The sequence below is a fragment of the Ceratina calcarata genome, unplaced genomic scaffold, assembly GCF_001652005.2.
Source record: "Ceratina calcarata isolate Rehan_Ccalc_2016 unplaced genomic scaffold, ASM165200v1 scaffold140, whole genome shotgun sequence".
Classification (NCBI taxonomy): Eukaryota; Metazoa; Arthropoda; class Insecta; order Hymenoptera; family Apidae; genus Ceratina; species Ceratina calcarata.
Genome location: NW_017135119.1, coordinates 284,523 through 310,731, shown reverse-complemented (window position 1 = coordinate 310,731; position 26,209 = coordinate 284,523). Strand labels below are relative to the sequence as shown.

Here is a 26,209-nt window from a genome sequence, read left to right as displayed (position 1 = left end):
AAATCTACAGGGTTAAATTATGAAACGATCGAAATAAATATTAATCGTAAATATAGAATTACTTATTTACCTTCCCTCGAATTAAAATTCGACGGTAACTTAAATAACGAACTCTTGCAAATCAATTAATTGGCTTGTACGGCGTATTCCGAATACACGCCTCAGTATCAGCACGTCGTATTACTAACTCACGATGCGGTATCATAGTATTACACGGTCACAGTGATAACATTGATGATTTTCCTAACATATTGATTTCGCAAGACGAAAGAAACGGGAGTATAACAAAAAGATAAAGGAGCAAGCGAACGATCAAACATATCGTACAGGATAAGTAAATGCTTTTTTTATAATTAGGTCACACTCCATTTGTAAAGCGCAAACATAAACTATTAGAAAATAATGGACAACGTTATAACGTAATGTATGTTTTGAATAAGATGTCATGCGTGTACATTATCCTTATAGATATGTCCAAATATAAATATATACGTAATGGAAAAGGCATTTAGACTTGTAAATACAGCAAATGTTGTGCGAGCAGCGTATTATTGTCACTGACCTTTTTCACTTGAAAGTGTTCCGGCCGTAAATTTTCGACGATCTCTTGATCGGGTTTGACGGGTTGCGGTACCGACGATCGGAACCCGTCGAGCACGCCTTTAATTGTGAACTTCTTCATTACGGACCGAAGACGATGCCTAGAGGATCACATGTGCGACGGTAACACAAATTCGAGTGTTCCCCGTGATAAGTTCGGAAAATGTACAATTATACGCGCGACGCTTTCCGAGAAGATTTTTCGGGCGAACGTTTAACACGGTGTACCGAAATAATTCTTATTAAGACGGCGTACGTATTCTGTTTATTTAAGAGTTCGTTCTCGCGCGGAAAACTCCCGATGACATCTCCGCGGTATCAGTGGCGAATGTCACTCATCGATATTTCAAGTCTTGCGGAGCCTCCTCTACATTTTGACAGAACAACGATGACGTCGTGAAAGCACAACGACACATTTTCGACGCGGCGACCACGGTTCCCGTGAAATATATAAACGCGCGCACGTTAAATCCGGCGACCGTTTCTCGATTGCGTTTTTACAAACGCTGCGTGACCAGAATTGTTTTCGTAGTTGACAGCAATGCAGTGTTGTTTAATCGTGTCAGGATCAATAACTGGCAACAGGCTCATGTGGACTCTAGCTCGCACGGCCGCGAACCCACGTTGTGCGCAAACGTCGCTCAGACCAGACGGCTAGTTTCCATTTCGACGTACGATCCTTAAGGCAATTCAGAAATGTAAAATAACGTTCGATTTCTTTCGATTCAACTTTATTAATTTACGTCAGATAGATTCATAAACAGGGTTTTAATATTAATTCGTCAACTATATAAATTTAGGCTTTTAAGAAGATGTACTGACTTCCATACAAAATTTATTTAAAAAATACTTTATTTCTATATTCTTTAATTGTTTATTTATTATCAAATGAAAACAACCCTTTTATTACTGTCAAGTGTTAACCTTGTCAGACGAAGTTCGCATTTGTCCACCAGCTGAAATCGTATATGTATGGACACGTGCAACATACATAATGCATGCACATGTGCATGTGTACTTTATGTTTGAATAAGTTGCATGGTTTTGTTCGCATTCGTAATAATAAGTAATAATCACATATTTTTATGTGTTGGCTTCTGCAAGTGACACACTTAATATAACAAGCGTTGTCAGTCGTAATTCTCATTCATAAGTCGAATAGAAAGTGTTGAAAGGTAACCTTCCACTTATAACATAGTATTATAATTATAAAATGTACTGTAACGCTATGCTCTTACTAAAGGAAGTATTTATACATTAAATTATAACTAATAGATACATAATGTTGTATAATAAAAATGTTGTTTCAGGAGATTGTTCCAAACGATCTGTATATACACAAAGCCTTTCAAAATGATGACTCCAGGTAACGTAGCACCTAAATTCCGTGATACTTTTCAAGTAGCAACAAAAGACATATTAAGGTGGTTCCCTGGGCACATGGGTAAAGGTGTAAAGCAAATGAAACAGCAATTAAAGAACGTAGATTTAGTGGTTGAAGTTCATGATGCCAGGGTTCCTATCTCTGGGCATTACGCAGATTTTAGTAAAACAATAACTGGTCTGAAACCACATATCTTTTTATTAAACAAAATGGATTTGACTGATACGAAATTTAAGAATTCTGTAATAAAAAATTTAAACAATAAGGGATTACCAAATGTACTGTTTACTAGTTTTAAAAATCAGAACTGCAAAGGTGTTAAGGAACTTTTGCCTTTAGCTCAGAGATTAATCAAGGAATCGAATCGTTTTAACAGATCACAAGAATCGTCATTTCAAATGATGATTATCGGTGTACCTAACGTAGGGAAATCTTCGTTGATCAATCGTTTAAGGAACAATGTTCTTCATAAAAGTAGCGCTGTGGCGGTTGGTGCTGTTGCTGGCATCACGCGATCTGTCTCTACACGAGTAAAAGTGTCAGAAATTCCAGATATCTACGTTTTAGATACACCTGGAATTTTAGCTCCGAGAATAAATGATATGCATACGGGTTTAAAATTAGCGTTAGTCGGTTGCATGCAAGATCATTTGGTAGGCCCTGAAATTCTTGCAGATTATTTGCTGTTCTGGTTGAACAAGCACGAACGATTTGAGTATGTAGAGAAATTAGGATTAACAAACCCGAGTGATGATATATCGCACGTACTTGTATATATCGCAGCGAAGCTGAAAAAAACGTTAGGCATAAGAAATTACGATGGTAAAATAATTATGAAACCGGATATGAGGTTTGCTGCAGAGCATTTGCTCTCTATGTTCAGAAAAGGGGAATTAGGCAATTATTGTTTAGATGAGGATTTGTTATATTAACGTTCCATATTATGTTATATGTGTAAATAAGTGACCATTCATATAAAATGTTATTTACAATTATATGAACTCAGAGAATGAATAAAACTAATTAATGTAAACGATTAAGAGAACGAAGTATTTTGTGATAAAAGAACCAAATAGATAATTTCATATTTATATCTTTAATGAACAGGAGCTAGAGTACTAGCAGGAAATACTGATATACATTTATCTATTATGTTATATTTATAAGCAATAAATAAAAAAATGTGATACTTCCATAACATAATTTATCAAACAGAAGTAATGGTATTTTTTTTCATTTTAATGCTCTAGTCACCTTTTACTTCTTTTTTGTATATATTATACAAATCTATTAATATTACGTTAAGCAAATCGACTAATGTATTAGACTTCTACCAGAATACTAATTATAATATCTAGATTTCATCTAAAAATAGCTTTAAATAAAAACTACATTTACATGTATTTCTTCTTGCATATGTCTCCTAACTTATTCTCATTTGTAATAAATTTATATGACGACGAACAAATAAATCGTTGTGAAGATTATGCATTCTCGATCGTTTAAGATCTTAAATTCCCGTTATGTTAACTCGCTCTGGCCCCCTCAAGTTCTGTTACTTTCACTCACCGAACATTCTACGCATCACGAAGAAGACTGTTCGTTCGCTGAATTAACTTTTTAAGTTAAAAATGATTCTTTAAAAATGTTCTGTCACGTTGGCCGATTTAAATCTCAAATGAGTTCGCAAAAAAAAAATAGCGTTTAGCTTTTCTAATGTAGTCTAAAGTTTGATAAACCACGGCTTAATAATTATTATCTGTTAAACTGAAATTGTAGCAGCAATGTTTGCGAGAGTGTCGTTTTATCCAACGCTGGTCTATAATGTGTTGATGGAAAAAATTTCATCAAGAAATTGGTATGATAGAATTGACGAGACCGTTATATTGGGGGCTTTACCATTTCGAAGTATGACAGAAAAGGTATACAATTGTGCAGTGATCAGTTTTACATTTTAACAACGATAGCTGATAATTTATTTCTCAATAAATTCATTACTAAATCTTATTATTGTGTCATCACACTTTGCATATGCTTTTTCTTATATATTTGATGAGCTCCGTAAAAAAAAAACGACGGTATTAGATTAATCTATGAATTATTATAAATTTTTGTAGACTGCAATATGGCATATAAAACAATATAGTATGAATCTTTTTCGATTTTAGTTAGTAACTGAAGAAAATGTTAAGGGAGTTGTTTCAATGAATGAAGATTACGAATTACGATTGTTCTCAAATTCAGAAAAGGTATAAGAACTATATTATCTTTCATGTAAAATACTCAATCTACCATTTTGGAATGTGTAATTTCGCATGTCGTTATAGGAATGGAAAAAACATAACGTGGAGTTTTTACAATTATCTGTAACAGACATTTTTCATTCTCCACCCCAAGATAAATTAGAGGGCGGTGTAAAGTTTATTAATAAATTCCGTAATGTACCAAAAGAATTGTCGGGCTCTGATAAATGTACCGATGACTCTGATAATGTCGGGAGCGTTTATGTACATTGTAAAGCAGGGAGGACACGTAGTGCAACCTTAGTGGGATGCTATTTAATGATGGTAAGATTTATAAATTGGATACATGACGACTACGTGTAATTTTCAAGTATCTGTAGAATCTAAAGCGATCAAGTTGTTATTTACATGCTTACATATACATTTGTAGTATAAAACCTTTTTAGAAAAATCAGTGGACCCCAGAGGAAGCAGTAGCATATATGCAGCAAAAGAGACCTCATGTACTACTACGTCCTTTGCAATTGGACGCGTTAAGAGAATTTTATACAAATAATATAGAAAATAATAAATCATGTAAATAGTTATTGCTGAAATTTATGCATGATAAAAAATATAATTTATCTTCACCATATATTCTTCATCTGTGTATTTTTTAATAAATTCCTCTATTGCTTTCATTTAATATATTACTTTCTTCTATTTCATTACAATATATAACAATTTATTTGTTATATGAAATATGTTACAAGAGACCGAGAAGTCACAGAAAAGGAATCAAATAAGCTCGTTTGAATGTGATGCTTGTACATCTCAATCCATTCTCCGTTATCCCATCGAATACCTACAATTGATTTATTATAGATATTAAGAATGATAGATAAATATTAATTTAAGACATCATTGTTACTTAATAATGTTATTATTAATATTATGTGTATTGGCATTTAGAAAATACAATACTTACTTCCCCATTTCCTTTTCTTGCATAGCCATGAATTTGTTTAAATCTCTTAATTTCATCGAACACTCTTCTTTACTCACGTATGATATTTCTTTATTATCTTTTATTTCATCTGCAATCTCTTTACTAAGCGATTTGTATGTCTCCCGTGTAATTTCTCCGATTTTTAATTTCTTTTCTAATTCCAAAATCGTACGTTGCATTTTTTCACCTGTCAATTTGGCGATCAGTGCAGGCGTTCCTACTACAGCTTTAAGTGTTAAATTCGCTGCTCCTCTTGAGGAGTAATCGAGAAAACAGAAATATCTCAATCCTCCTGTTTTCAATATATGTGTACCGCAACAAGCTTCCCTAAAGAATATGCGTGATATTAGTTGTTATTGAATAACAGCTAGAAGATTTATATAGCACTAAAAATCAGAGAAAACGAAAAATATTATTATGCTTATCATATTTTAGAAGCCTTACTTTGATTTCACATGAGGACAATTAATTTCTACTAGTCTGATATTCTTATAAGGATAGATTTCTCCGGGTATTAACGTTACAGAATCTTCGGCTAGTAATTCCAATGCGTTTAACACCTTTGTTGTAACAGGTACATTGGCTCTGATAACATCGTTTATACGTTCTTCAATTTCCCTTATTTTTTCGAACGAAAGTTTCTCTCCAAAGGAATTGAACTGGCATTTTAAACTGTGCGGTAGAACCACAGAGTTCCGTGAATAAACTGCTTGCATAGTATTCTGTATAAATGCATTCAATAAGTGTGCTGCAGTATGGTGCTGCATCATCCCTATTCGAGATTCAGGTTCAATGGAAACTGTACAGTTGTTCCCCGTTTTCAGTTCCTCAATCCATTCTCTGTAAGAACAAATTTTTCTCCCTTTTTTAATATTCTTTCTATTAATCAATGTAATGTAAAAATGAGAAAAGTAAGGATTTGAATTTACTTCAAATTATTTTGTAGCAACTTTCCATAATGTATTACGTATCCATCGATCTTTTTAACGTTGGTCACATTAAAATTCATATGCTGCTTTATGTGTATTGGCATTTAGAAAATACAATACTTACTTCCCCATTTCCTTTTCTTGCATAGCCATGAATTTGTTTAAATCTCTTAATTTCATCGAACACTCTTCTTTACTCACGTATGATATTTCTTTATTATCTTTTATTTCATCTGCAATCTCTTTACTAAGCGATTTGTATGTCTCCCGTGTAATTTCTCCGATTTTTAATTTCTTTTCTAATTCCAAAATCGTACGTTGCATTTTTTCACCTGTCAATTTGGCGATCAGTGCAGGCGTTCCTACTACAGCTTTAAGTGTTAAATTCGCTGCTCCTCTTGAGGAGTAATCGAGAAAACAGAAATATCTCAATCCTCCTGTTTTCAATATATGTGTACCGCAACAAGCTTCCCTAAAGAATATGCGTGATATTAGTTGTTATTGAATAACAGCTAGAAGATTTATATAGCACTAAAAATCAGAGAAAACGAAAAATATTATTATGCTTATCATATTTTAGAAGCCTTACTTTGATTTCACATGAGGACAATTAATTTCTACTAGTCTGATATTCTTATAAGGATAGATTTCTCCGGGTATTAACGTTACAGAATCTTCGGCTAGTAATTCCAATGCGTTTAACACCTTTGTTGTAACAGGTACATTGGCTCTGATAACATCGTTTATACGTTCTTCAATTTCCCTTATTTTTTCGAACGAAAGTTTCTCTCCAAAGGAATTGAACTGGCATTTTAAACTGTGCGGTAGAACCACAGAGTTCCGTGAATAAACTGCTTGCATAGTATTCTGTATAAATGCATTCAATAAGTGTGCTGCAGTATGGTGCTGCATCATCCCTATTCGAGATTCAGGTTCAATGGAAACTGTACAGTTGTTCCCCGTTTTCAGTTCCTCAATCCATTCTCTGTAAGAACAAATTTTTCTCCCTTTTTTAATATTCTTTCTATTAATCAATGTAATGTAAAAATGAGAAAAGTAAGGATTTGAATTTACTTCAAATTATTTTGTAGCAACTTTCCATAATGTATTACGTATCCATCGATCTTTTTAACGTTGGTCACATTAAAATTCATATGCTGCATCTGTATCGTGCCGATATCTGATGCTTGACCACCCTCCGCTGAATAACACATCGTTCTATCTAATATAATACCAATTTCATCTTCCTCTGATTCTGGATATTTTAAGATTTCATCGTGAATCGTTAAACATGTATCTTTAATTGTATTTTCCTTCGCATTATTCAATATGACTGTGTCTAAAGCAAATAAATTACATATTGCTTTACAATGTTATTTAAATTTAGGTAATGTAAAATCAAAACGAATCAGCGATCTATCTTTACCATTTAGAATTAATGCCAGTACTTTGCTCTCAATTTTCGGAAATTTATAATTGTAACCATTGAAAACGAATTTGTATTTAAAACTGTCATCAGTTCTAGGCATGTGATTTTCTTCAAGTACTTCTAAAGATTTTTTAAACACTGTTACACTTATCTTTTCAAGACCCACTCTTGACCGACTTTTAAGACTTTCTAATTCTTCCTGAAAAGCAGCTTCATCGAAATCTAGAGATTCAATCTTAGCTAATTCGTTTATCGTTTCTACTCTTAAGCCATATGTGTCGTATAACTTAAACGCGACACATCCTGGTAAAACATTGTCAACTTTCCTGCGATATTAATAACATATGGAACAAGATATTTTATCCTGTCAACGTGCGTGCATACCTAATTATTACATAATAGCTGAACTTACAGATCGTTAAGTATCCCTTGGAGATACTTATAGCCGTCTACCAGCCCTGGAGCCAACCATTCAGTGACTCCTTTCAATGAAGGTCGCTTTTCAACGACTTTGTTCCATTTCTCGCCAGAAGTAGATCGTAACTTCTTGTACAATTCTTCCTCGAATCGTATTATCTTTTGCACCTAAATAAAATTGCATTCTACAATAAATTGTAGAATATTGTATTTTTATAAATAAATTTGATATAGAATTATATTATACGTTATACTATTGTACCTTCTTTAAATTAGTTTCCAGTTCTGGATAAGCATCGCCTAATGTTTCTGCCACGACATACGATAATTCTGGAATTATTCCTTGTTTCTTGAAAACTTTCTCACCTATATCGATTGATTTCCTTATTATTCTCCTAAGCTTATTGCTGAAAGTATAAAATATAATTGGACTTCATCTGTCCATATAAATAATATAATGAAATTTATTTACTTACATACCTGTGTTCTGGCACCACTCCATCTGCTAAAGCCACAGTTATCATTCTGCTATGATCTGCTAATACCCTGTATCCGCTATCAAGTTCATCTGCATTGTCATAAAATTGTCCTTTGTATTCTGGCACTTTCGCATATCTTTGGATAGATTTAAAAAGTGGTTGAAAAAGATCTGTATCATAGTTGGACTGTTTTCCTTGTAACAGTGCAACTAATCTCTCAAATCCCATGCCTGTATCGACATGATGTTTGGACAAAGGTACTATCGCACCATTTAATAATCTAACAAGATGAAATGAATGAAACTCCTTTATAAGAACGTTTATGTTTTTTATTTTAAATCACGTACCTTTCATACTGTATGAAAACTATGTTCCATAACTCTGTGAGGTTTGAATATCCTTTGTTAATTTCTGCAGATCGATTTAATAATTGTTTCGTGTGATCTACATGTATTTCTGTACACGGGCCACATGGTCCTGATACACCCATCTCCCAGAAATTCTCTTGCAATCCAAATGGAAGAATTTTGTCCTTTTTAACACCGATGCTTAACCAAACATCTCTACATTCTAAGTCAGCTGGTAATTCCAGTTTTTCATCTCCACCAAAATATGTTACGTATAATGATTCTTCATTGATACCATAACGTTTTGTTAATAAATCCCAGGCATAACGACAGGCTTCTTCCTGAAAGCATCATCAATTTATATTCGTGTGTGTAGTTTAGATAAATTTAAAAATAATCAAAATCTACCTTAAAGTAATCTCCGAAAGACCAGTTCCCTAACATTTCAAAGAATGTATGATGGTAACTATCATTTCCAACGGTGTTTAGATCATTATGCTTCCCAGTGATTCTTATACACTTTTGTGAGTTTGTAACTTTTGTTCCAGGCGCATCGTAATAATCTAAAAAGACACCTTTAAACTAAAAGCAAAAAATACATCACGAATTTCATTTCAATCTCTGAATTCTAACAATTAATATTATCAATTTTTGAAGTAACACATACCTGATTCATGCCGGCATTGACAAATGCAACTGTGTGATCGTTAAATGAAATAACTGGACTTGATCGGACGAAATTATGACTTAAATCTTTCTTAAAATAATCCAAAAACTCGTTTCTAATTAGCTTTGCGCTCTTTTTTATTGTAGGCAGAGACCCAGAACTGTACATTCGTATTAATAAAGTGCAGTTCATGTTTATTTAATGTTTTTAATAACGTTTGTGACCGTAAGTTTATTACACGCGTCTTAAGTCATTTGTTTCAGCATCAATTTATTCAAGCTACTGTAACAATCCTCCAAGTTTACAGTAATCTTACGTAAGTTTCGTGTTATCATAACTTACAACAATGTAGAAATATTTTAAAGAACTACTGTTATCTAAAATTGAACAACTTATACAACTGTTTTATTTTGTTTCACTACAAAGTCAGATATTTGCATGCAGATGCTGGTTACGTTGTTACCAGACGTTACGTTCGCCGCACTGTACCTGCACCTGCACTTGCACTTGTATGTACTTGTATCACGTCACACGTTGGCGTTGGCACGTGCTCGAACAATTCGAACTCACTCTGAATGAGTCATTCAAAGTATTTGTTTAGGTTCAGATATGTGATTGTGGCCAGAGTGTCAGTAGTTGTTGACTATCGTTAATTGTGCAAATTTCTCGAAAATAAATCAGGAAAATGTTTGAGGCACGTTTATTACAGAATGCGATCCTGAAGAAACTACTGGATGCAATAAAGGATCTTTTAAACGAAGCGACCTTCGAATGTCTCGACTCCGGCATCCAGTTGCAAGCTATGGACAATGCCCATGTTTCTTTAATTTCTATTAATTTGAGAAGCGACGGTTTTGACAAATACAGATGCGACCGAAATCTGTCGATGGGCATGAACATTGCATGGTAGCGTTTTAGTATATAATTTTTTCCCTTAACAATGGAATAAGACAAGCACTTTCAATGGTAAAAAGATAAATCATTCTTTTTTGTTTTCTCAGCATGTATAAAATTCTACGATGTGCTGGTTCAGATGAAACTGTTACATTACGAGCTTCAGATAATCCAGAGAACATTACATTCATATTCGAATCGCCAAGTAAAGAGAAACTTGCAGAATATGAAATGAAATTAATAAATATTGATCAAGAACACCTTGGTATTCCTGTAAGATTCTTGAGACTCAGAGAACTATTTTCTTATTTCATACAACTAATTAATGACTATCTAATGGTCTTTAGGAAACCTCATATGCATGTGTTGTCAAAATGCCATCCCAAGAATTCTCTCGCATCTGTAGAGATTTAAGTCAATTTGGAGAATCGATAACAATTGCTTGTAATAAGGACGGCATAAAGTTCAGTTCATCAGGGGATTATGGTCAAGGTTTGTTAATTAAGGAATATGCATATTTGTACAATTAATATTGTATATTTGATACAAGTAAGTTTTGCTATTCCAGCCACTGTTAGATTAGCACAAACGGCAGAAGTAGATAAGGAAGAAGAAGCAGTCATTATTAATCTACAAGAGCCAGTAAAGTTGACATTTGCCTGTCGTTATCTGAATTGTTTTGTAAAAGCTGGGCCTCTTTGTACACAAATGCAATTATCAATGTCCCCTGATGCACCCTTAGTATGCGAATACACAGTTGGAGATATCGGATACATTAGATATTATTTAGCACCAAAAATCGATGAAGATGAAGATAACTAATGTTTCTATAATATTGCTCCAAGATGCAAGTCTCATTATACATATTCTGGTTTTATGTAATATTTTTATTTTACATGTACAACACACTAGTGAAGTGTGGCTTTAAAAAGTTGCTATTTATTTTATGAATATACGAGTTTCTTTTATATGCATTACATTGCTAAATGGAATATGCATACATACATATTTAGAAATTTATTTAAAAGAATGACGAATATATTTTCTTATATTGTTTATTGACGAGAATGAAAATAAATTCTTAACTATACGAAATTGAATATACGTATATGTATACAAAAATTATTTATAGAAAAGAAATGTGTATTTTATTTACATTTAACATTTATAATACACTTTAAGTATCATAGGCACACATTAGATGTTGAAAGTGCCAAGTTTCGTGAAACATTTGTGTGGACTGATATAAAATGAAAGAGAAATTTAAGCTTTAGACTTTACAGCTTCGTCAACGTCTTCTATAATATCCAGTAATTTTCGCCATTGAGGCATAGTTAAAGCAATACCTGTAAAACCGAAAATTTTGTATTAGTTTGTCTTTGATTCTTTCTAATAGTGTTAATGAAAGAACAGTAATCTGGTTAATACCTTTCTTTCCAGGTTTTGTGTTTCCTGCATTATCAAAATACATTTCTCTAATATCGACCAGCAATTTCCCTTTAAAGTCCCGGACCATAACTTTACGATTATTTCCCAAATCCCAACTATCATCTTCATCGTCGCCCGACTGTTTTTTGGCCTTTTTTGCTGTTTTCTCTTCCTTCTCCTCAGGTTCTCTCTTCTTCTTTTTTGCCATCTTCTCTTCCTTCTCTTCAGGTTCTCTCTTCTTTTGTTTTGATGGTTTCACTTCCTCCTGATGATAACATTAAATAATTACAAACGAGAATAAAAACACGACGAAGAACATTAAACATCAACGAAATACCTCTTCATTGCTACTATCATCGGTACTATCGACATATTCCTTTGATTTTGGCATTTTTCGCTTAGAATATCTTTCTCTAAAACAAATGTAAATATTACATTTATGAATGAATTTAGTAATATTTTTTATAGTGGCATGGGAAGTGATAATTGTGTTCAAAGACGTAAGATAATAAAAGATAAGATACTATTTATAGCAATTATTACTGTTATAATCTGCACACGAATTGGAAAATAGTTACACGCTCCTTACAAGAAAGTTCATCTATGAAGTGAAGATCGAAATAATTTTTAAAACTTGAGCAACAAGTTAAACTCAATGAGGAACAGTAAACGACCGTTACACATAATATACTTAATCATTTCAAAATAAATCGAATATACGATATACAGTATAATTCTTTTTCGTTTCAACTTATATTCTTCTAATATATTTCTTAAATGAGGATTTTGCAAATAGATGTGAATTAAATAATAAAGATAGAATAATTTTCGTTCTACCCGTCATAATCATATTTACCTGTTTTCCTTACGCCTTCCAAATCAAAATCCAAAATTACGAAGGTATTAAAACAAATACTGTAATCTACAATCAATTCTCTTATATCTTATTTAATTATTTTCCAACTGTTTTCTTACTGATTTGATTAACTCTACGAGCACACTCCGAGGTATCACTTGATTTTGATGTATGCAATCAGAGAGGAACTGAGAGTGCTCACGGCCCAGGTTTCGGTGTCCCCAATTCGATGGTGCTGCCAAAGCTAAATTTTGCAGGGATCTGACACGTTCAGTTCAACCAGAGAGGAACTTCCTCTCTGATGCAATGTATGCCAATGTGCCATCCAGTGCCAGCCATGCGCAATGGGTGCAATTTTTCAAGACAATACAGTGCGTTTTTATGAGTTTAAGAATGATCAATTAATTTTACCAATCTATTTCAACAAGATTCTTAACAATTTTATTAAGATGAGTAGTGATGTCCTGTTCGTAGAACGTATTGAATAATAGAATGTTTAAGATTCGAACATGGTTCATGAGAACGTGTTCGCATTATTTTTCATCGTACATGGATATTATAAATTTACGTTATAAATAATAATGTTACATCTTTCTAAATGGTCTATCTATATTTCTGGGAGCTCTAGTTTTAATTTGAGTCATGTTTCATTAAAATTCCTTCTTAGAAGCCGAAATATAAGAGAGGGTAAATTCTCGATAATCGTTCAAACACCTTCCTGTCAAGATGAAGTGTGCGTTTTTTATATTTTGAAATAAGGAAAATTGGGAATTACAATTGTGCGTCTTCCTTGATGATATTAAAGCTTCTTTTATTTCATGGTGTTTAGTATTTGTAATAACTGTTGGTAGAATTCTTATCTGTTTGCCGATTTGATTGAACCGAAGTGCGTTCGTATTTACTTGCCCGCCGTTTTCTTCCGTGTTTCATTTTTTTCTGCGAATATCCCTTTGCGCGAGTGATCCGCTATCCGCTCCGAGCCCGGACCCAGTGCTAGATCTGCGGAGCAATCGTGATTGATTTCAAGATCAACTCAAACGAGAGACAAGTTCCAGAGAATAATGTGAGTACCTTTATGTCTCTTAATAATTTCGTAGGAGTTTTAAAACAAATTATAATAGTAGGTAAGATTTCCGTGATAACATCGTTTGTAACTTTAATACCATTGTTTTGAGGGTGAGAAAATTGTTCAAGATAATAACAGGAATAGTTTTGCTATATTCTGCTATAGCAATTTATTTGTAATTGTATAATTTACATAAATTTTTCGATTGTGTATGAATCCTTTTCGTAATCGTAATTTCGTCGTATTTCGTATTAATACGTACTATACATATACACAGCACACGTTTGTGTATAGATATAAGGACAAATAGGTTTACTGGGAAGAAATTTCATATTATCTGTAGGAACCTAAATGAGGAACTACAGTGTATTAGAATGATGATGACACTGAGATATCAATTTATTAATTTCGTAAGTTTGCTAACAATAATGAATTTTTACAACTAATGTATAAATGCAACTTATTTTGCATTAATCTGTTAATGAAATCAGACATCTCTTTGCATATCATATAATATATATATATATATGTATATATATTTGAAAGGGCACAATCGAAATAAAGAAATTATACAATATTACGCAAGTAACAGAAAAGAATAAGTATAGTAAAAGTTTTCTTATGATTTACAATTATTAACACGCGTTGTACTTTTTGTCAATAAACGATGTTGCAAATAGACGACGTTTACAGGTACAGCTTTTCTTTTAAGAAGCTATATTTTCTTTACAGTGTTAAAAGCTTATTCGTGAACAAAAAGATTAGTTAGCCGGTTTTCAGCACTAATCATAAAAATCATTGATAAACTTCCGATTGAATAACCGAAGTTAATTTTTGTTAGACTCCTGTTTGAGTTCTATGAAATTGATTCATGTATTTTGCAAGTGTAAATTATAATTAAACCTCGCGAAATTAAATTTCTACGACTCACACAATAAAATGATTATAGGTACATGATTTTATAAATATATACATTACATTAAATGATCTTCATTTAAATCGTACTTTCTGGCATGTTCATTCGTATAGAAATATCATTTTCGAACACTGAACTTAGACGAAATGTTTAACACATACACGTAGCCGCTATGATTCGTATTTATAAGTGGTAAAAATAGTTTTACTTCTTTAATCCCTTACGCTCCTATTTACAGTATCATATTTCTCTGAAAATAAACAGTAGAGTCGTCGTGTGGAATATTAGTTTCGTTCATGATCAGTAAAAAAAATAATCGCAAACTAAAAATTGAAACGATTTTATACAACGGTGTATCACAAACGCAATATACTATTTTCGTCTGGATCGATTAAAATTCAAAATGAAGATCTATACATGATCATACTTTCATGGCAATACTGGATAACTCTAGAAAAAAATTAAAACACAGACTTCGTTATTTTACTTCAACGAAACTCCGAGTATTGAGGAATCGTCCACAGCCTTATTACACCGGTTTCTTTTCTTTTGAGGATTGTTCCTTTGCGACCTCACTTTCTTCTTCGCCGTCCTCGAGTTCGGTAGGGCTGAAATCCCTAGATTCTTCTTTGCAATCTTTGTTCGAGACTACGTCCGTCTCTTCAACTATGTCCTGTTCCTGTTCTAAAAAGTCCGTCGGTACGAATTCCATTTGGTCCTCGCTGTCGTTTATGTCGGGCGGTTCGGATATCTCACAGAAATGAAGTTCTCGTTCACCGTCGATGGTCTCACTGCCACCCGGATCGTCCTCCTCGTGCAAATTCATCAACTTCTCGAAGTTTGACGGCGTCGAACTATCCTCATTATTCTCGGGGAATATTTCCGTAGGGCTAAGAGGTATATCTAAGGGCTCCATCTTGACTGTAGGAATCGGCGACGTAGGCGTTGCGGGTCGTTGTAAGCGTATTTTTGTGAACGGCTTCGGCTCGATCGGATCCGAGTGCTGCCGTTTCTGCGCACGTTTCGGACTAGAAGGCGTTGAAACTCCGGAAGTTGAAGCTTTCTCTTTGGTCTCTGAAGCAGCTCGAGGAACTGACTGAGATCCTGCTGTCTTCGACTGCGGGATTAGCAATGGTGGTTTTGGATTCTGCAAAGTTGCGACGAATGTCATTCAACGCTAGTAACAGAATTAGAAAATGAGACAAGTATTTTACCTGTGACGAAGGATTTGGGCCGGCTAATCCTTTCACTTGCAATGCTTCAGCCGCATTTAGAAGTTGGGGTAGCTTATCATGGGCTACGTTCACTTCTCCGCGGTACATAAATTTGACTAGTGCTTCGACCTCCCAAAATTTAAGATCCTTCATTAGAATTATCGGATGCTGGCACGGGTTCTCGCGTAATAGATCAGCGAGATAATCGCTACACGCTGAAAGTATCATTTTGTGACATTTCAACGAGCGTCCCTCGCAGGCTAAAGTAACATCGACGAACTGTTCGGTATCCAATAAAGACGGGAAACTGTTTTGCATATTACTATGATAACTGTTCCATCTCAAACAAACCTGAAATACATACACATTATACTATATTTGATGAAATTCGTCAATGATTCGATATCAAACGAGTAATTACTTCTGTAGGCTGTTGTTGCACGACGTTATGAGGTACTCCTTGATTCGTCTGCCGCGGTGGCAGTTTAATGGTTGTAGGTGAGACATTTTTTAGAGGTATTGTTTTTAACAAAAGAGTCTTTGGTTGTCGTTGCTGTTGTTGCTGTTGTTGTACAGGTGTCGGCGCGATATTTCTAATATGAGATCTTATTATGGACTGTGCTGCTATTCTCATGGTCTTTCCAGTCGAGTTGCTCTGGGAAGTTGATTGTAACACTGCAACCAATAATTCGCATTATTAATAAAACCCATAAAAAGAATCGCACTTTTGCATTCATTAATATGACTCCTTAGAAGAAATTAGAAAGTTTATAGAAACGATACACTAATATTGTCCCGTACTATTACTAGCTCATTCATTAACACGGTCGCAGCTTAAATTGGTTGATCCTACTATCATTTACCGTGATAACGGCTGCCGATTAGTCTGCCACCATGGTGCACCCTTAGGTGCCGGTGGAGATTCGTTGTACCGCACTGTCGTGGATTCGCGCCGCCTCTGACCACGACTGCTCCACAAATTCGGCACTGGGCCCGGAGCGGATCGTTCGCGCAGAGGTCGAAATGCGCCCAAACCGCGCTCGGATTTGTCATAGCGCGGAGGCTACGCGCGTGCGAGCGAACGCGGTGCGACGAGCCCGCATGACGATTGGCCGACGACGACGAGGACGACGGCGACAAAGACGGTATCTCGGTCGCCTCCAAGTAACAGTCCTCCTCGTCTTCTGGTTCTTGTTTCATCGCTACGTCCTCGAGCTGGATAGCTTCCACGATATCTTCCTCGTTGGACGACGTGGTGGTGGCGGTGGTGTCGGTGACCGGCACGTCGCGATTTCGTTCACGTTGTTGCTCCTGCAGGAGACGGCGGGCTGTGAGCTTACCGGTGTCCTTGCAGGCCACCAGCACAAGCCGACCCGCCGTCGTAGCCGTTGTGCTCGCTATTTTAAGGCTCTTTCAGAATCAGATTCCACGCCAATCGCACTTCCCTTATCGCGATGTATTTGCTCTCTATGGGACGAAAACGCGGTGTGGTAAAAATTTGATCAGTTGTGTGGATAGACGGTTCACAGTTGCCGAGTTATAACTTCTTTCGGTTATTTTCATCCGATCGGAATGGTCGACATCAAAGGTGTTTTCTACGAAATAGTTCTTTTCTCGATACGTAAAAAATATATTAATATTTTTGTAAATCGTTTATTCGTCTATTCGGGCCGATACTGATTTTATTTACAACGAATATCTATCGGAATGTGCAAAATGTTTTACAGACACTTCTCGGCGAGTGTATCTTTAGATAACATCTTTCTACATAAACGTGGTTTCGCAAATCGATTGCTCCCGCGCGACCGACATCTGACTGCATGGACGTTTCTCACGTGATATGTGCGTTCTTCTCGTTTCCGGGATGAGAAGAAATACGTGAATTTAACTGAGGCGATGAAGTTCTTCGTTTCTATAAATTTTGAAAAACGATTTCACGTCGATTTCGCTCTTAAGAGGATCTATAATCAGATATCGTGGTTCGATCGATTCGAGAGCTATGTCATACCATTTAACCCATTTCGAGTCGAATGAAAAATTAAATCGTACGATCGTTATCGAATGAGTTGATGATCTCGATGCCAGAATCATGACCCCAGATTATACGGAGTAGTTCTGTAAGAGAATGCAAAAGCGTATCGTGAACTTCTCTAAAAGTGAATTATAAAAATATCTAGTACTCTTTATTCGCTCCTATAAGTATCATAATTGAATTTGAATCGTATTGCATAATCCTTAACATATACACGCGAATCTCTATCAAAATCTTTTACTATCAATTAGCGTTTCTATAAAAAGTATTGATGACAATTTTGTCTATTACACGGCGAGTAGATAAAATATACGCGCGTTCGAACATCGTTTCTATCGGCTCGATGCCTCTCTATTTCTTCTTTTAGCAGACCGTGTCATCATTCAGCAGACGACACACATATAATACGTATTAACGATTTATCCGATGTGAACGTGCAACAGTATAGTATACTAACTGCTTATGCTACGTATACTTCCCGTCACGAGTGTCCATAACTGCAAATTATGGACTCTCGTGACGGGAAGTATAGACTAGATCGATATTGCATCGCGACGTTGAGGTTGCGAGCGATCAACACGATAAGTATTAAAAAAAATGGAGAGAAGAAACAGATTTCCATAAATCCAGACTAGGTATTGGACATATTCTAAAAACATTCACGGAAGTCCCACTCTACTTTATCTGTTGCGGAGTTCCCTTCTTCTTCGCTTCTTCCCACTCTCTTTCCTGTTTCTAAAATTCTCCCCTCTCGATTTCCTGTTTCTAAAATACCCCCCTCCCAGCCCCACCTCGGGACGACGTTTCCTAGCTTTTATGCACTGTTCCCTCCTATCCCCCCTCTCTCTTACTCGCGCTATCACTTTCGCATTCTCTTGCTCGCTCGTCCGTTATTACCGAGTCACTCCCTCTCCTTCTTACCTCCCCGAAGAGAGATCTCACTCGAGCGACCGGCTATAAAATGGCAACCGTTGCGCGACTTGCGACCGAACACGATATCGAGTGGCCACACACGCCACTGCTGCGTCGCTCGCCTACTGTACCTGTCTCTGTTCTCTCGCGGTTTCGTCTTTGTTCCACCCTCCTTGTCGTCTGTCGCGATGTCACTTAATCCAATCCCGTCGTTCGATTTGTGCCTGCGAACGAACCGGTTCGATTTCGTTTTGTATCGGCGCTCGAAGGAGAGAGGAGCCCGTCCTACGCGCAGTATCGACGACCACGCGACAATTTATCGACCCTCGTACGCACGATTCCCAGGAGCAATTATATTTGTAACCGCACCACGAATTACCCGATTCTTTCTTCTCCTCCGTGTGCGTCACCGGATCAGATCGACTCGACTCGACACACTGGGCCTTCCTATCGCGCGTGGTTCGCTGCGTGCCTAATCTCGTTGCCGTGTGAACGTTTCACGATTAAAACCGGTATCGGATGTACGAGTCGTCCGCGATGCGACCCAGACGACGATGCGAGCTAATGAATCGCCAAAACGTATACTCCGTTTTCTCTTTACAGTGAGTGTTCGCGATTCGATTTTACGGCGGAACAGTAGGTGTTTATTGTTAGCCGCGAGCGGAAGATCGGAATACAGCGTGGTCGTTTAAGCGGACGGTTTTTATCTCCGCCCGATCGACGCAGAATCGTTACTATGTTCGGAACGAGTATTTTTTTTCCACGACGCGTTCCCGACTGTGCAGCTCGCTACGAGAGCGGAACGATTTTCCCCGAAGCCGAACCCGGGAGTGACTAAAATCGAAATCGGTGGACGAACAGGGGCGCGTCAGGGCGCGCATGTGCGACGGCGCCGCCGGTCGTCGACGCATATTATCCGTGCCGTGTTTCGTGTTGCTGCTATCGTGTGCGCGTTCCCGTCCCGGGTCTCCTTCGCTAAGGAATTATATACTAACCGACCTGATCACGTTCGACTCGCTCTTCCGAGCCGAGTCGCGCGGATTCTCATCGATCGGCACGCTTCTATCCACCACGGCTCCTCCACTCTTTTTCGCGCGCATCTTCAAGATGCCAGCTAAGCTGAGACCGCGTTAAACGCCTATTGAAATTTATCCTCTCCTCCTATTTACATACCGTTTATATTTCACCACGTTACCTCACATTTTCACGTTCAAAACACGGCGTTTCCACTTGAATTTGTATGCGAGACGACTTGAATTTCCCGGGCTGCGAGCAACGCGTCAGATCATAACTCGTAGTTCATTTATTTAAAACTGTCTTTGAATATTTAAGGTCAAGCTACTTCCTCTTACTTAGAGACTCGCCTTCGTACCTTATCAAAACCGTTTTAAGTATTGCGACTTCACAAAGCATTTATGGTTCTTTGCAATTATTTCTAATTGTCCGAGGAGTCATTTAATGAATATTACTGTACATCGATCGACAGATACTAATTTATTAACATATTCACGTGTCGTGATAAAGAGTTACTAATGAGTGGAAATAATACTCATTCGTAATTTACTATTGATTCAAAGAACTTACGTGTCCTGGCCGTGGCTCGCGTGAGCGGTCTCCTATCTTCCACATTCTCCTCTATTTTTTTAGTCACTCGTTGCGGTGCGGTGTTCATGGACCTAAAGGTGGTCCTGGGAGTCCCTTCTATCACTAGGAACACACAAAATTTCCATTCCATACTATGCATCACAAAAACATAAAGTATTTTTTAAAGTTCAAACAATCTGCGAACGAGTTAGGTCAACATCGACGAGAAAGTTAGTGAAATAGGACTCTGGTTATCCTTCCTCGAACTCCACTTATTCGAACTAATTTCATCACAGACCACGCTCTTTCTGACCTACATAAACACGTGTTTCCAATCTGCTTTTAATCCGGTATTCATTTATACGAATATAACGCGCATTTGAATGATACTACCCTTTAGTTCGGTTAGAGTAATTGTACATCTCTTCTCAATCTCGAATTTCCAAAGGAGTACAAGTTTCAACAGTCGATTGGAAAAGCTGTTCTAGCGAACTCACTTTTTAATACGCAAGGTTTGCCGAGTTCCAAAAAGCGTTGCCTGGCATACTGTGCGGCCGGGATGTCTGGCTTATGGTTGTGCTCCATACGCACCCTCGGCCTCGTGCAAGTCGTCGTTGTAACGACGCTGCCTCTGCAGTGCTTTGTTCTGTGAACGCACCTCCATCGGATGTTGAACGGCTGTTTCTTGTGCAGCGTGTACATGTAATCTAGATGAATCAGTTTCGGTCCGCCTTTGTTTGACAACACGACCTGCGAAAAGGACAGATCTTTTTCGTCATTCACTATTAATACAACCATCCACATTGGTACATCGTGAAAAACGTGTACGAGGATACAGTTGACATTTTCGGAAGTGAATTGAAAAAATGTTTTAAACTTGTTTGTTTCGTACTTCTGCTACGTTTGTATCAATGTCGGCAGGGTTCTCAAAAGAGAAGGATGACGTCGAAGCCCCTGGTTCGTTGTCCATTTTTTTAGTGATATTATTTATACCCCTCCCGCGTTGCGGCATCTTGTCTCCCTATTCAAGTCTACACCTCGTGACAATGACCTAAAAAATGGGCATTGTTACGAAATAGAAACGTGACTGAAATGAGACAACGTAGCATTTTTTTTTAGATCTACGTCAAACTTTCTCTTTTCAATTTTCATTGACACGTTTAAAGATAATAAATTGACATTTGAAGATATTTTAAGTTAATGGAACACATTGTGTCTGTGACACTAGAAGCTATTATTTAGAATTATTCATTACTGATTTTATTATAAATTTGACGAAATAAATAAAGTACAAGAATTTTTTGAGTGAGCTATATCGCTGATCTGTAGAAAGCTCCTTTTAATAAACTCAGTAGATCTTTATTTCAAATATGCGATCAACATTATAGAATAACTCTATTCCTGATCACGAGAGTGAGACAATTCTGCGACTCTACAATGGGACTCGCGCCGATTCTCAGGGATGATATATGCATCGACGCAATGATTTTCGCAATTGCATCTGTCTACCCGGCTTCTATTACTGCGAAATCGTTTAAGCGTCGCCGTACCTATGCACGCGCCAAAAATAGCACCGCACCGACGAGACGAGTAAGCCGGGTTTGTAGAACCTCGGAAATCGTGCATGCTAGAAATTTCAGTCTGCCGCCTGTTCGTTACCAAGCATTTTTCAATTGCTCTTTGGAGCTCATTCGTTAATCATGTTCTTTGTCAAAAGAGTATTCATAATAAGCTTTTGAGGATAGTCTGATTCTTTAAAATTAGAATTTTTATAATAGGAAAATAATTTTGACTATTGACGCATACAAAAACTGGGACTAAAGTTTATGTAGGTTCACTGTCGTTGTATTTTATTGTATATTTTATTTTTGATGTTACGATATTGTCCAAGTGGGCAAAACAGTTGGCGATAGTTCTAGGTACTTGTTGATTCAATCAAATTTGTTTAACTTATCGTGCAGAGCGAGAAATTTCAAATGTACGATATTTAATGTAAAGAAATTAATCAATACTACTACATTTATTTTTCCTGTTGAACATGTACGTAGGAAAGCTTGTGACCGTACAGATAAAGAAATCCTGAAAGAATTATTCTAGTAGGTATCAGATATAACATTCAAGAAACAAATAAGGATAAAATAATAAAAATTAATACAGTTCATATTTTTATTATGTTAATTAATCCATAGATTATCAATCTCGAAATTAACAAAACGCTATAAGTATAATCAGTACAATGATACTTACGTGTTTGTTGGGATCGCGTAGATGCGTATGATTCAATACACAAAGACCAAACGGACCAGAAAGTCCAAACTAACGTCATGTACGCGTGTACAATTGAACTACACTGTCATGGAGTTAATAGAGATAAAATGGAACCGTAGTACTGTGACGTTTCTCCGGAGAAGCGAATCGCGGTTCTTGATCCCGATCAAGGCGAATCGATGTCCACTGTTAGGAGGCGTGAACCTGACCAGAACAAATCAGACCCGGCCGTGTCAGAGCCGTTTTCACTGAAACTGTGGAATGGTCAACAAAAATGGCGAAACGTCGCTCATCGGAACTTGCGCAATAAACGCCACGCGGTCCTGGAGTATAAGAAAATGGCCCGGCCAAGCGCGATCGATGAATGCCACTATGGCACTAACGTTGCATTGATCACGCACCGTAGACGATATCAACTGTTCTCTTCAATTTTTACCATTTATCCCGAAACGAAACACAATCTGTTCCACAATCACGTTTATTGACGTTACATTGACGTTACATCTGAAGGGACACGTTGCTGTTACGTGGCTAGGAGAAAAAGCTGATGGCAGGGACGTACTCGTTTCTCAAAACGACCAGTTTTCTTCATGCACAGTGGGGCCCTGATTATATTATTCGGTCCCGCTTCAACCGGTTTCGGCCATATTTCTCTTGACATGAATACAATTGACCGAAAGCAAAATTATTGACCTATTTACTCACTTCGATTTTTGTTACATTAGTCATCGTTTAAATAGTTTTACTCTAATTCATTTGTTATCTATTCATAATAAACCTCTGTAAGATATACTATTTGTGCATTATAAAGGAACTTAATGAACATTATGGGCACGTTAATTCTTTTTTATAAATAACTACTAAAAACTAATAATTGCCAATCGTTTATAAGTGACCGGACAAGTCTGAAGAACCACTAATATGATTTTACATTGACTCATATCGTTTTTTTAATACTTCTATACGTGTACTCGATTGGGTGATTTTGAATTTGAAACTTCGGTTTTTAAAAACTTTGGAAATTCTGTATTATAGGAATTGCTTCCTAACAGTATTTCTTATTTAAGAAAATATTGCAATTAAATGATAATTAGATTTCAGTAAGCTGGCAGTACTTTAACTTTTTGCGAAATCGACGCGTGGATTATGGATTGGTAAAATTGCGAACATCCGTATCACCGTGAACAAAAGCGAGTAACTGTAACCGTGATGATTACTTGTAATCGAGGACATATTAATCAATCCCGGACAACAGTGACGTAATTACGGAAAGTGATTTCTTAGGAGGTCGAAGGCAATTTCATTTAGCACAGATTTACGATTAAGCGTTTAACAAAACTCACCTTTGAAATAGTGATTACTAATCCTTTCTTAACAGACATTTAAAAAGGAACGAGAAATCTGTAGTATTCAAGGAATAATAGATTGCAGGCTTTTGTTAATATAAGGTATTATTTCTTACTGGAAAATAATGAAAAACGTACCATTCTTTGCCTTCCTCCATTGTCCGCGAGTGTAGTTCTTTTTTATTTTCTTCAATGTCTCTTTGTTATTTCTTCTTTCAAAATTACTACAGCTTGATAAATTCTAATGACGAAACAATTATAATCGAAATTTAGAATTGACAATTATTTTCAATTTTCTATAAACCATAAAACATAGAAGAGAATTAGAGATAATAAAAAGTACACAGATTACAATTCGAAGGAATAGTTAAGACCGACGATTCTTTAATTATTTTTATTCAATCGACCGTTCCAAAGGGCATGTTAAAAGATTCATTTGCAATGGTTCATTGTCTTTTAATATAATTTATAGCAGTACAGTATAATATTAATTAAATCGATTATATTAAATATTGTTTCTTTGTATGCACTGTGTAACCGAATAACGATACAGACAAGACTAGCAGGTGGTGACCTTCGGTAGCGCTACCCTCCTTCACTCTTTCCATTTCATTTTCTTTTTACCCCTAGCGCTAAGTAATAATAATTATATTTCTTTTTTTTTCTTTTTCTCTCTTTACAGTTTATCCCAACTCTATACTCAATCGACTCTCATCGTTTCTATCCTCTTTTCTTCTTTCTATAGCATGTGATCTTTCTCTCTCTCTCTCTCTCTCTCTCTCTCTCTCATTGTGTCTTGGCAGCGTTTTTGAACCATCAATGATAAATCTAACAGTGAAATAAATTACCAAAGGGAAGCCCGTTCGAACATAAAACGTGAGATGATCGATTAAAAGGGCGGTACGTATAATTGTCTCCTTTGCTGACAAAACATTATGTGTAGACAAATAGTGGCGATCTTTTTAAAGGCACAGGCAACTGACATAGAAACAAATCGGTGCTGCGTTAAATTCAGTATTGCAAAGTAATTACCCGAAAATTTGTCGACCACATGAATTTGTTCGGGTACTCGCACACCCCTACGAATGTCCTATCATCTAGTAGCACAATTTAAAAATCATTTATCCATGATCATTCACATCTTATTAACTCGTGACTTGTTAATATAATAAAGTCGTATTAAGATAAATTCATGAATCGACTATTTCCCCAAAAATTGCATTAAACTTGAATAGGTATGCGAATTGGTTTGATTCCAATTTTATCATCTTGACTGATTAGTGAATAGAGTTACCAATGCCTTCAAAATTTCATTGTGAATAGCATCTTGAATGTCAATGGATCGTCATGTTACCTGTATACGTTTATTATTTCAGTTGCGTTTAAACTGTCATTCTTTCTGTGAGTGTAAGTTATGATTGACTTGCCTACCGGTAGCGGTTTTCTTGTTCTTCTCTTGGCTTTTAAAGAAACAAAGACTGGTTCAAATTAAATTTTGGATGATGATCAGGTTCCAATGAAAGTTCCTTCCATTCCTTTCCTTCAGTAACAAATGCCTGACACTCTTTAAGATTAAAATTCTCTCACACAGTTTTTTAATTCATACAAAAAATTAAAAAACGTTTCTTAAATGTTAACTTTGTCTTGCGATTTCCGCAATCTAAGATACAAGCGTATGTACAAGAAAATAAGATAGTTCTCTCTTGCTTGAGAGAAAAAAAATTCAGGTCGGGAAGAGGTCGAACGGTGATTAAAATTTCATGATTTGCAATGATTCTCATTCTTCCGCGTACACACTGATTACTCCGTACAATTTACTGAACAAGATTCGGGTGAACGTGTTTTGTCTACCGGTGGCAGATTTGAAAAATCGCTAGATGAATGAGCTGCTAGCGCGTTGGCTTCCACGTTAGAATTCTGAATACGAGGCAAGCGAATCGCGTGAGTCACGCTTTTCGTTTGCGGATGAGAATAACGTGATGGATAGCGTGCGGCAACGTGTTGCCGCGACGATCTTTCTCGTTACAAATTGTATCAGCGGTGATCGCATCGCAGTTTCTTTGTGCCAAATACGACAAACTGAATGTCTCGGCATTCGTGAAAATTCATTCATCTTCATCTTCAATTTCACCAAGAAACGAAGCAAATTAATTACACAAGCTTCCGTTCAATTTTTGTTTCTTAAGTTAAAATTTTAATTTATCATGTTA

At 36.3% G+C, this 26,209-nt stretch overlaps 7 protein-coding genes across 23 annotated transcripts in view; 3 read left to right on the top strand and 4 right to left on the bottom strand.

Annotated features, from left to right (window-relative positions):
• Tomosyn (syntaxin-binding protein tomosyn) overlaps window positions 1-1,235 on the bottom strand; it is a 57,870-nt gene extending 56,635 nt beyond the window's left edge. For 4 of the 10 annotated variants that reach the window (XM_026817976.1, XM_026817991.1, XM_026817978.1 and 1 more), the window contains exon 1: window positions 563-1,235. In XM_026817976.1, the coding sequence (XP_026673777.1) occupies window positions 563-682 (120 nt within the window). In that variant the 5' untranslated portion in view covers window positions 683-1,235. The remainder of the gene's footprint in view (window positions 1-562) is intronic. The other 6 variants (XM_018033083.2, XM_018033091.2, XM_018033101.2 and 3 more) reach the window with 2 other exon arrangements.
• A 513-nt stretch (window positions 1,236-1,748) lies between these two features.
• Window positions 1,749-4,863, top strand: PTPMT1 (protein tyrosine phosphatase, mitochondrial 1). The gene is made up of 6 exons (XM_026818045.1): window positions 1,749-1,775; window positions 1,911-1,966; window positions 3,764-3,906; window positions 4,153-4,233; window positions 4,312-4,551; window positions 4,674-4,863. The coding sequence occupies exons 2-6, from the start codon at window positions 1,954-1,956 to the stop codon at window positions 4,809-4,811; spliced, it is 615 nt and encodes a 204-aa protein (XP_026673846.1). The 5' UTR covers window positions 1,749-1,775; window positions 1,911-1,953; the 3' UTR covers window positions 4,812-4,863.
• Window positions 1,930-3,471, top strand: LOC113463790 (mitochondrial GTPase 1). Its single transcript, XM_026818035.1, has one exon. The coding sequence runs from the start codon at window positions 1,954-1,956 to the stop codon at window positions 2,914-2,916; it is 963 nt and encodes a 320-aa protein (XP_026673836.1). The 5' UTR covers window positions 1,930-1,953; the 3' UTR covers window positions 2,917-3,471.
• Window positions 4,864-4,910: 47 nt separating the features above from the next.
• AlaRS-m (alanine--tRNA ligase, mitochondrial) lies at window positions 4,911-9,963 on the bottom strand. Of its 4 annotated transcripts, none has more exons than XM_018033149.2 (12): window positions 9,484-9,963; window positions 9,225-9,398; window positions 8,817-9,157; window positions 8,471-8,749; window positions 8,253-8,397; window positions 7,986-8,158; window positions 7,571-7,899; window positions 7,269-7,483; window positions 6,145-6,194; window positions 5,660-6,055; window positions 5,195-5,542; window positions 4,911-5,071 (listed from the first exon to the last, which is right to left on the bottom strand). In XM_018033149.2, the coding sequence occupies exons 1-12, from the start codon at window positions 9,673-9,675 to the stop codon at window positions 5,056-5,058; spliced, it is 2,658 nt and encodes an 885-aa protein (XP_017888638.1). In that variant the 5' UTR covers window positions 9,676-9,963; the 3' UTR covers window positions 4,911-5,055. The 4 variants fall into 4 exon arrangements, with proteins under 4 accessions (XP_017888638.1, XP_017888644.1, XP_017888652.1 ...); XM_018033163.2 differs by having other exon boundaries at window positions 4,912-5,071; window positions 9,225-9,379; window positions 9,484-9,575; XM_018033155.2 differs by lacking the exons at window positions 5,195-5,542; window positions 5,660-6,055; window positions 6,145-6,194 and adding exons at window positions 6,269-6,616; window positions 6,734-7,129 and having other exon boundaries at window positions 7,219-7,483.
• LOC108630126 (proliferating cell nuclear antigen-like) lies at window positions 9,740-11,381 on the top strand. Of its 3 annotated transcripts, none has more exons than XM_026818041.1 (5): window positions 9,740-9,799; window positions 10,193-10,389; window positions 10,485-10,650; window positions 10,725-10,869; window positions 10,946-11,381. In XM_026818041.1, the coding sequence occupies exons 2-5, from the start codon at window positions 10,286-10,288 to the stop codon at window positions 11,197-11,199; spliced, it is 669 nt and encodes a 222-aa protein (XP_026673842.1). In that variant the 5' UTR covers window positions 9,740-9,799; window positions 10,193-10,285; the 3' UTR covers window positions 11,200-11,381. The 3 variants fall into 3 exon arrangements, with proteins under 3 accessions (XP_026673842.1, XP_017888693.1, XP_017888685.1); XM_018033204.2 differs by lacking the exon at window positions 9,740-9,799 and adding an exon at window positions 10,021-10,111; XM_018033196.2 differs by lacking the exon at window positions 9,740-9,799 and having other exon boundaries at window positions 10,056-10,389.
• A 118-nt stretch (window positions 11,382-11,499) lies between these two features.
• Ssb-c31a (single stranded-binding protein c31A) lies at window positions 11,500-12,912 on the bottom strand. The gene is made up of 4 exons (XM_018033216.2): window positions 12,662-12,912; window positions 12,143-12,218; window positions 11,806-12,070; window positions 11,500-11,723 (listed from the first exon to the last, which is right to left on the bottom strand). The coding sequence occupies exons 2-4, from the start codon at window positions 12,194-12,196 to the stop codon at window positions 11,641-11,643; spliced, it is 402 nt and encodes a 133-aa protein (XP_017888705.1). The 5' UTR covers window positions 12,197-12,218; window positions 12,662-12,912; the 3' UTR covers window positions 11,500-11,640.
• Window positions 12,913-13,868: 956 nt separating this feature from the next.
• LOC108630106 (protein jim lovell) lies at window positions 13,869-23,385 on the bottom strand. 3 transcript variants are annotated; one of them, XM_018033172.2, is made up of 7 exons: window positions 22,633-23,385; window positions 21,278-21,436; window positions 20,883-21,135; window positions 20,386-20,508; window positions 16,279-16,532; window positions 15,858-16,208; window positions 13,869-15,790 (listed from the first exon to the last, which is right to left on the bottom strand). In XM_018033172.2, exons 2-7 carry the CDS (start codon window positions 21,395-21,397, stop codon window positions 15,173-15,175), a joined length of 1,719 nt encoding a protein of 572 aa, XP_017888661.1. In that variant the 5' UTR covers window positions 21,398-21,436; window positions 22,633-23,385; the 3' UTR covers window positions 13,869-15,172. The 3 variants fall into 3 exon arrangements, with proteins under 3 accessions (XP_017888661.1, XP_017888669.1, XP_017888675.1); XM_018033180.2 differs by lacking the exon at window positions 21,278-21,436 and having other exon boundaries at window positions 22,633-23,375; XM_018033186.2 differs by lacking the exons at window positions 20,386-20,508; window positions 20,883-21,135; window positions 21,278-21,436; window positions 22,633-23,385 and adding an exon at window positions 16,721-17,259.
• Window positions 23,386-26,209: the final 2,824 nt, after the last annotated feature.

Excerpts from the sequence above, each read along its gene's own strand:
- LOC113463790 (XM_026818035.1), top strand. The coding sequence starts at position 1,954 with ATGATGACTCCAGGTAACGTAGCACCTAAATTCCGTGATACTTTTCAA.
- PTPMT1 (XM_026818045.1), top strand. Across the intron at positions 4,234-4,311 it reads TGTTCTCAAATTCAGAAAAG|GAATGGAAAAAACATAACGT; the intron begins GTATAAGAACTA and ends ATGTCGTTATAG. Across the intron at positions 4,552-4,673 it reads TGGGATGCTATTTAATGATG|AAAAATCAGTGGACCCCAGA; the intron begins GTAAGATTTATA and ends AAACCTTTTTAG.
- AlaRS-m (XM_018033155.2), bottom strand. The coding sequence starts at position 9,675 with ATGAACTGCACTTTATTAATACGAATGTACAGTTCTGGGTCTCTGCCT. Across the intron at positions 8,750-8,816 it reads GTTTTCATACAGTATGAAAG|ATTATTAAATGGTGCGATAG; the intron begins GTACGTGATTTA and ends TCATCTTGTTAG. Across the intron at positions 8,159-8,252 it reads TGGAAACTAATTTAAAGAAG|GTGCAAAAGATAATACGATT; the intron begins GTACAATAGTAT and ends AATTTTATTTAG.
- LOC108630126 (XM_018033196.2), top strand. The coding sequence starts at position 10,169 with ATGTTTGAGGCACGTTTATTACAGAATGCGATCCTGAAGAAACTACTG. Across the intron at positions 10,651-10,724 it reads AAGAACACCTTGGTATTCCT|GAAACCTCATATGCATGTGT; the intron begins GTAAGATTCTTG and ends AATGGTCTTTAG. Across the intron at positions 10,870-10,945 it reads ATCAGGGGATTATGGTCAAG|CCACTGTTAGATTAGCACAA; the intron begins GTTTGTTAATTA and ends TTGCTATTCCAG.
- Ssb-c31a (XM_018033216.2), bottom strand. The coding sequence starts at position 12,196 with ATGCCAAAATCAAAGGAATATGTCGATAGTACCGATGATAGTAGCAAT. Across the intron at positions 12,071-12,142 it reads ATGATAGTAGCAATGAAGAG|GAGGAAGTGAAACCATCAAA; the intron begins GTATTTCGTTGA and ends TGTTATCATCAG. Across the intron at positions 11,724-11,805 it reads CACAAAACCTGGAAAGAAAG|GTATTGCTTTAACTATGCCT; the intron begins GTATTAACCAGA and ends TCGGTTTTACAG.
- LOC108630106 (XM_018033172.2), bottom strand. The coding sequence starts at position 21,397 with ATGCCGCAACGCGGGAGGGGTATAAATAATATCACTAAAAAAATGGAC. Across the intron at positions 20,509-20,882 it reads CAAACCTTGCGTATTAAAAA|TGATAGAAGGGACTCCCAGG; the intron begins GTGAGTTCGCTA and ends GTGTGTTCCTAG. Across the intron at positions 15,791-15,857 it reads GCCCAAATCCTTCGTCACAG|AATCCAAAACCACCATTGCT; the intron begins GTAAAATACTTG and ends GCAACTTTGCAG.